At 48.7% G+C, this 8,186-nt stretch overlaps 1 protein-coding gene across 3 annotated transcripts; it reads left to right on the top strand.

Annotated features, from left to right (window-relative positions):
• Nucleotides 1-2,754: 2,754 nt before the first annotated feature.
• Ap5s1 (adaptor related protein complex 5 subunit sigma 1) lies at nucleotides 2,755-5,754 on the top strand. Of its 3 annotated transcripts, none has more exons than XM_052183666.1 (3): nucleotides 2,755-3,063; nucleotides 3,647-3,857; nucleotides 4,698-5,754. In XM_052183666.1, exons 2-3 carry the CDS (start codon nucleotides 3,682-3,684, stop codon nucleotides 5,122-5,124), a joined length of 603 nt encoding a protein of 200 aa, XP_052039626.1. In that variant the 5' UTR covers nucleotides 2,755-3,063; nucleotides 3,647-3,681; the 3' UTR covers nucleotides 5,125-5,754. The 3 variants fall into 3 exon arrangements, with proteins under 3 accessions (XP_052039626.1, XP_052039625.1, XP_052039627.1); XM_052183665.1 differs by having other exon boundaries at nucleotides 2,757-2,829; XM_052183667.1 differs by having other exon boundaries at nucleotides 2,757-2,829; nucleotides 4,702-4,970.
• The last annotated feature ends 2,432 nt before the right edge of the window (nucleotides 5,755-8,186 follow it).

The following is an 8,186-nucleotide window of genomic DNA, read 5'->3' on the forward strand; positions in this document are numbered from 1 at the left end:
TCTTTCCCCAAGTCAGGCCCTGGTGGAATCTTCCATTGTTGCCACGCTCTACACAGAAACAGTAAACATTTGTTTGTGTCTCCCAGGGGAAGCATTCTTGTGATGGCAGCAGCGTGTCTGTTCTCTCAGATCATGCCCTTCACCATCTTGTTCAGAGTCTCCCCTCCTCTCTTCTCTCCATGCACATGCTGTGGGAAGCGGAGCTCAGTATCCAAATACTTTCCATTTAGCACTGTGATGTGTAACTTAGTCATCTGCCAAATTAGAGACTATGCCCAAGTTTCTTTCCATATCATAAATCATAACTCAAGCCTTGTATTTTTCTAATGCCGGGAATGGATTCTATTACAATCTTAGCTTATTGTTTATTTATTTTTATTTTTTTAATTCTAATTTTTATTTCTTATTCTTGTTTGTTTGTTTTGAGGCAGGGTTTCTCTGTGTAGCTTTGATCATTCTGGAACTCTCTCTGTAGACCAGGCTGGCTTCAAACTCACAGAGATCTACCTGCCTCTGCCTCTCAAGTGTGTTTGCCACCACTGCTTGTCTTATTTATTTTTTTGAGAAGGACCTATGTACTCACAGAGATTCTCCTGCCTCTGCCTTCCCAGGGCTATGATTGAAGGTGCAGTTCCTAGCTCTTAACTCACTTTAAAACCACAATTCAAGACAGAGGCAGATAAATCTCTGAGGATCTCAAAAAGAGAAAAAAAAAAAAAAAAAGAAAGGGGGGGAAGAAAAAAGGAAGAAAAAGAATTCAAAGTAAATTGTTATTTGTAGTGGGTTTGCTAGATGGCCAAGCACATTGCTAACATGAAGCAGACACTCTTAGGCTGGCTGCTTTTGACCATGTCTGAGTTGGCATGCATGCATGTTTCCAGGGGACCCAACAGACTCTCTGAAGCAAAGGTCAGAAGAGGCCGGTGGCTACAGGGAAAGGATCTCCCAGGGCACACCCACACCAGCTGAGTCCTGAAGGGCTGCCTGCCCCAGCACCGGCCAGGAAAGGCTTCTGTTGTTCCTCCTGCGCCTGGGTCCTCCACTGTCCTCCAGGGTACTGGCTCAGTGCTTTCTTCTCCCCACACCCTACATGAGGTTAGTTTCCAGTGTTTTGGGACTTGATATGGACTATCTGAACAGATATCATGTTCCCAATGCCAAGTGCCATCCCCCCACCCCAGCTGCCACAGACCTCTCTGCCAGTTCTTTGCTACAGTCTGCTGGCAGACATGAGGCCTGGCCCAGAGTGATAGGAACCAGGGACCAGGAACTACTGCCAGGAATGGAGCAAACATCACTCCTTAGCTCTCTGATTGAGGCCCCACACTGTCTGGATCCATTCTTTCGTCTGCATACTTATGTGTTGCGTCTGAGATCAAAAAACACCCACAGCATATACAGTACCTATCCCCTGCAAACTGCCCTAGTTCTTACCGCCTAAAGGATTCCGGATGCAGTTCTTCATGGGGATCTTTCTTTGGAACCCCTGCCTGGGCCACTCGGATCTTTCTTTTTGTCCTCAGACACTATTCAAGCAACTGTAGACCTGCCTTACTCCTGGCCTTCAGGAGTGAAAACAGGAACCATGGTGGAGATGCACCCCACCCCATGATAGACAAAAGTTTAGAAAGGTAAAAGAAGGGGAAGCGGGGATTCTAATCTGAGGGAACACCCCTGGTGGGGACTGTGAAGCACAGATCATTGGCATATAGTTTGAAAGCCGAAGGCATTCCCATGCGTTTCAGAGTTAAAGGAGTGTGTGTGCATCTTTGCTCCAAATACCTCTTGGGCCACGTCTCCAGATTGAATCTTCAATCTAATGCTGGTGCCTGCTACCACTTGGTTCAAATGTTACATTTTTGTTTGTTTTGGTTCAGGTTTGTTTGTTTTTTTTTTTTCCCAGACAGACTTTCTCTGTGTTATAGCCCTGGCAGTCCTGGACTCACTTGGTAGCCCAGGCTAGCCTTGAACTCACAGAGATCTGCCTACCTCTACCTCCTGAGTGCTCAGATTAAAAGTGTGTAGCCCCACACTTGGCTCAAACTTTAGTTTTAGGTTTCTTAAATTATAAGTACCTTTTATGGCTTCTTGCAAGGAGTCTAATAGAGGCTACAGAAGGGGAAATATCCTTAAACACTTGTTCCAGCTGTCACCCTATGGAGCACACTAGGGCCTAACAACGTTGATGGACCTGTCAGGGATACATAGCTATGACAAAACTGGGACAGGAATTGGAATCCTATGTCAAATCCAAGACTACTAGCCTTAACCCACTGAAGGAACCACCAATTCAGAATCTTCACAACTGCCTACATGTTAGTATCTCCTTCCAAAGTCGTCACATCCAGAGGTAAACTCGTAACTGCGTTTCAGCAGGCAGACCTCTGCTCCTGCAATTCGGTCATTACTACAGCACAGAGCTTAGTTTGGAGACAGCCAAGCAGAGGCTTCTGTGGAAAGTTCCGCGCACGCCGCCGGGGGGGCCTTCAGCGCCCCCTGGCGGTCGCTCTCGCAGCGGCCAGGTCGCTGCTGGTCAAGGGCTTTCCAGCGCCTCCAAAGAAGTTTGCGGTAGCCATGAACCCTCCAGGGCACCCCCGCAGCCGAGGGGGGGGGATCAGCTAGTGAGAAGCGTGTGCGTCCTCGAAGTGGAGGGCCACGGCGGGACCACAGGCCCAGGGCAGCCTCCGCACTACAACCCCCAGAGTTCAGCGCGCCGCTGCTACCCGCGCGAGGCAGTGACGCACCTAGGACCGACAGCGGGAGGGGAGACTTAGTGACCTAGAGTAATGACGCGATCTGCTGGCGGCCGAAGGGTGACCAGAGGTCAAGGTCTGCGAATCTAGGTTCCCTTTCTGAAGCGGGTTTACCAAATTTCCTGTTGGGGAATCTTTGAATTCTTGGTCTGTTTAAACTTAGCCGTAGCTAAACACTGTATTTCCTCAGCCTTGAGACCCCGGGGCCGCCATTCTCACGTTGCCCTGAGCGATCAGGCCCTCTCTGTCTCTGTGGCTGACTTGAATTCCTGATTCTCTTGCCTCCGCCTCCCGAGGGTTGGGATTTCAGGTATGTGCCACCATGTCTTTCTTTTTGAAATGATTTCGGTTATCTAGGTAGACCCCTTTGGATAAAGTTTGCCCCGCTCGCCCTGTACCTTCTGCCAGCTGATAGTCAGTTACAGATATGGCACTTAGAGGTATTTCCTTTTGTGTTTCCTAAAACAAAGACATGTACCTGCATACAAAACCAAAGTGGCACTGATGAAGACTTCCGTCTCACACTCCATACTTAAAAGTTGTCTTAATGGTGCCCAGTATAGAGACTGGGTTATTTTTGTTACAGGAGCAGGCATTGCATTCAGCTGTGGGCTCTCATTTCTTTTAGTTCTCAGTTTTTCCTGCACTCTCATGACCCTGATGCTTTTGGAGATTCCCTGAAAGTTTTGCAGAAGTAGGTTTAGTGACATACGAGATATGTCCAGCCGTGGACGGCCCTTGTTCTGCGATGCAGACCAGGCCTTACATTATTTAGAGGCTAGGCGGTTCTAGACGGTGATCAATTGTCTAGCCACACAATCTCTGGACACACTCCCAGGCCACGCCCCTTATGAGGGTGCCTCCTTAGCAGGGGTTTCACTTTCCCTGTTTAGGTCTGTGGCTTCTCTGGCGCACCCACCCTGGAGCTATGGTCCACGCTTTCCTCATCCACACTTTGAGGGCCCCGAATTTGGAAGATACGGGCCTTTGCCGAGTGCTCTACTCCTGTGTCTTTGGTGCTGAGAAATCACCCGACGATCCTCGGTCACATGGTGCAGAAAGAGACAGGCTCTTACGCAAGGAGCAGATTTTGGCGGTGGCCAGGTAATCACATAGCCCAGCCCCAAGCTTCATCAAACACAGAGGTAATAATGAGGGACACTGGAGTAGGACAGGCAAGCAGGAAGACCAAAAAATCTGAGTGTTTCCCCCAGTTGTCCACCATTGTTTATAACTATGAAAAGGAACCAAAGAAATAATGTTATTATTGTGGTGGTTAGTAATGACTGTACTGTGAATATGTTCTGGGAATTGTATGTATTTTTTTAAAATCTTTACAGTCTTTTGAGGTGGCTGTGGTTATCATCTTCACTTTACAGAAGAGTAAACTAAAATACAGAGTGTTTAAGGCACTTAACCAACTCAAGATTATGCAACTAAAAAGTAGTATAAAACTGAGATTAGAGTGTAGTCAGGCAGGCTCCTGTGCAGATGAAACATGCTTTGCAATGGAGATCATAGGCGTGCATCCGGATTCCTGGGTAAACAACTGGCTTTAAAGCCAGTTTGTGAATGGCCCAGTCTAGAAGATGGTTGAGGAAGCAGCAGAGGCAGCCTTGGCAGTTGCATGGAAGGCACCTTTGACTTGGAGAGGTCAGACGGGCCCCTGTTGGAGGAGGACTGTGTTCTCATTACTTACTTGCCTCTGTTGAGGAGGCTTCTCTGAGGCAGATGAGACAAGACCTTACTTCCCAGCCTGGCTTTGTGCCCCTGGGCAAATGACTTAAGTATTCTGAGCCTAAGTTTCCTTACCCAAGATAGGAGCTATTAGCAGCTCCCAGATACATTGGAAGTTGTGATGTTGACAGAGGTGTGGGGGGTGGGGTAGTTGCCTTGTTGGTCTTACCAGGCTTCCCAGCTTGCCAGACCTGACTTCTCTTCCAGACAGGTGGAGTCACTGTGTAGGCTGCAGCAGCAAGCGTCTGGATGTCCCTCCACAGAGCTGCAGCCTCAGTTCTCCGCTGAGCCTGTGTCCCTGCACGAGGCCCCTCATGGAGCCTTCCACCTGGCGGCCGGGGACCCTTTCCAGGAGCCTCGGACAGTGCTGTGGCTGGGCGTGCTTTCCTTAGGGTTCGCCCTGGTGTTGGATACCTATGAGAACCTGGTGCTGGCCGAGCGCACGCTCCGACTCTTGGCCCGCCTCCTTCTCGACCACCTGCGGCTGCTGACACCAAGTACCAACTTCTTGTTGCGGACTGACCGTATTGAGGGAATCCTCACCCGCTTCCTGCCACATGGGCAGCTGCTTTTCCTCAATGACCAGTTTGTCCAGGATCTGGAGAAGGAATTCAGTGCTGCTTGGCCCCGCTGACCCCTCACCAGAATGAGGCTTCTTGAAATGACAAAGAGTGAGGGTAAAGATTGCATACTGCTAGGTGGAGTTTGGCATCTGCCTCTTGCCCAGCCTGCTCCCTGCTCTGATATGTTGCCACACTCAGGGCACATGGACTGAACAAGCCCGCAGGAAGGGACCTGGATAGAAGGCTGGCTATGCCTGATCTCAGGCCACTGGAATTGTAGAGCATCCTGAGCCTGGCGCTGCCCTGAGGCCTCTTAGACTGCAGTGTCCACCATGCTAGTCCCTGACTCCACTTTCAGCCCTTCCAGCTGTCAGTACTGGAGCAGTGGAGTGCCTGCCAAGCTCACCTTCTCAGTACTCTATAGCCTCAGCACGGAAGGAGTCTCTGGGACCCACGTCAAGGTTGGGGAGCTGGGCCGGTCCCTACCTTAGCTCATCAGTAAGGATTTTGTCAGCAAGGCCCGTTCTGGATCCAGCTCCACCACAGTTCAGAGCAGGAGGATTCTGCGGCTCCTTGTGTGCTAAGCCTGTGTCTGACAGGAGAGCTGAGAGAAAACAGCTTTCCTTGTCTGCTGCCTGGCAGGTGTCAGGCTTCTGGCCCAGGTGATGCCTTATTTTGAATTAAAAACAATGGCAGTCTGATTTTGTCCTCTTTGTGTGACCTGTTGTGAGTGAGCATGTGCCTGGGTGGCCCGAGCTCCTCCCTGCTGCTGGCTCAGAATAATCAAGTCCCCTTCTAAAAAGCTTCCTTCTCCTCCTCCCACTTGTTTGTGCTTCTGGATGGTGGCGCTTTTGCTGTGGTATGTGGCACAGGTAGGAGGTTAGTGTGGGTATTTCCTGAGAAGCAGAGGCTAAGGCCTACAGTTTTGGAGGACACCTTTCAGAGGCAGTTCTGTTCTTCCACTGTGGGACCTGAGGACCAAGGCCAGGCCGTCACCCATTCCTGGCAGGCTCTCTCCTCAGCTGACAGCCATCTCACCAGTACATGATGTATTTCTTCCAAAGTAAACTGAAGCCCTTTTTGATTTCAGAAATATTTTCTCAGCCTAGGTCATTTGGTAGCTGTGGTGTTCCTTGTTCCGTTCGGCTACTCCAGTTGCAGAGTAGGTGGATCTCCCCAGCCTGCCACCTATCGCTAATCTCTCCCCACCCTAAGTATGGTAGGTAGCAGAAAGCTGCAGAAAAGAAAAGCTACTTCTGGAAGATAGATCTCTTGTTGACGACAAGTAAGGAGCCACAGAACAGTTCTATAAGGAAGGCACAGTTGTTCTTAGCCAAGGAGACTGCCTGCAGGCTGCAAAATGAGGCTTACCTGAGTCCCAAGTCATCTACCCCCCCACGTGGAGTCAGATTGCATAGCAGTGTCTGCAGCGCTGTGCTCAGGGCCCCTGGCACCGCAAGATCTCATGGAACATTCGTGTCTCCGAGACATCATTTGTTCTACATTTCTGCTTCTATGGCTTTGCTGGTCTCACGGCAGTTTCAGAACATGTGACTTCTTTCCGCTTTGCTCTCTTAAGCGTGTAACACACGCTATTTCCATTGATGCTGAGTCACAGAGAAACAAGCATTTGGTTACAGCAGACTGTTGTGAACATTTAGGGGGATAGGATCATACAGAATAATCAAGTCCCCCAAAAATCTCATAATTGATTATTATAGAATCCTTGTACTTGTCACTTATCAACTGTATAATGAAATACCCAAGGTTATAATGAAATTAAAGAAAAGAGGTTTATTTATTTCCAGGTTTTAAGACTCAAGTGTGTTACTGGCATCAGCTTGGCTCTGGTGATGTCCTCATGGTGGATAGAAATTCAGTGGTAGGAACATAGGCAGGAAGAGGATGAGGGAGAAGAAAAGAGAGCCACACAGGAAGCTGAGGACAGACAGGAACCAGCCATGGCCTCATAGGAAGCACTAGTAGTAGCTAACAGCTCTGGATGCTCTATATCCATAGTCTATGCTTTAAGAGCATGTTTGTACATCTTTGGAAGGAAAATACACTTATATCCGGGTACTAGTTTGTTCTGAGCTAACCCTCAATCTTGATGTATCAGGATGAATGCAAATGTTTCAGGTTAGCCTTTGTGTAGGTGACTGAACTTTAGGGTGATCAATTGCTTTTGTTTCCCCTTCCCAGATAATCACCCTGTTAAAGGTAAGAGGAAGACCCTTGGAGGCTGACAGTCCTGTTATTTCAGAGTGAGCCTCTCTGCAGGATGCCCCCTTTCTAAAGTTTAAGTTTATGTGTTTGAATGAGTGTTTCGTGTGTGTGTGTGTGTGTGTGTGTGTGTGTGTGTGTGTGTGTGTATGTGTGTGTTTCCCTGTGCAGGTATAATGCCTCCAGAGGTCAGAAGAGACTGCCTGAACCCCTGGAACTGGAGTTGCAGATGTGGGCCCTGGTAACCAAACCCAGAAAGTGCTCCTTACTGCTGAGCCACCTGTCCAGCCCCAAGATTCATTTCTTGTCTCTGCATTGGCATCTGTAAGTGTCCAGCTGCAATGAACTCTGGATTCAGATACTTCGATTGCCACAACTACCTCTGAAAGGTCTGTTACCTCTCTCAGTATCACACTTAGGATGGGTGGAAACACCTGTAGTAACGCATGAGTACCTGAATTTGAATTCCCAGGACCATGTAAAGCCTGGCTCAGTAGCCTGCATCTGAAATTCCAGTGCTGCTGTGGTTAGGCAGAAGCAGGATGACACTGTGGACCAGCTCACTTGATGTACATGGTGGCAAAGAACATAGAAAAGGCCATGTTTCAAAGTAGATGGCAGGATGGACTCCCAAGATTGTCCTCTGACACACACATCACACAAATAATTTCTTAATTTAAGAAGTTGTCATTTAAAGGCTGGGATGGAAGGTCAGGCCCTGAAGTCAATCCAGAGTCCTGTAGAAAACTTGATGTGGTTGGAGGTGTGCTGCTAAGTAGCCTGTCTACATAGCAAGACCTGATCTCAAAATAATAAAGAACAATTAAGTACAGGCACAGTGTCTTTTCTGTGATGTAGCTACATAGGTATCCATGGGCTTGGTGGACACTAAGGATGGACCTCTCCTTAT

This window comes from Apodemus sylvaticus, chromosome 5, assembly GCF_947179515.1.
Source record: "Apodemus sylvaticus chromosome 5, mApoSyl1.1, whole genome shotgun sequence".
Classification (NCBI taxonomy): Eukaryota; Metazoa; Chordata; class Mammalia; order Rodentia; family Muridae; genus Apodemus; species Apodemus sylvaticus.

Coding starts and splice junctions, on each gene's coding strand:
- Ap5s1 (XM_052183665.1), top strand. CDS start 2,787: ATGACGCGATCTGCTGGCGGCCGAAGGGTGACCAGAGGTCAAG. Junction 2,830..3,646: donor AAGGGTGACCAGAGGTCAAG/GTCTGCGAATCT, acceptor TTCCCTGTTTAG/GTCTGTGGCTTCTCTGGCGC. Junction 3,858..4,697: donor CAGATTTTGGCGGTGGCCAG/GTAATCACATAG, acceptor CTTCTCTTCCAG/ACAGGTGGAGTCACTGTGTA.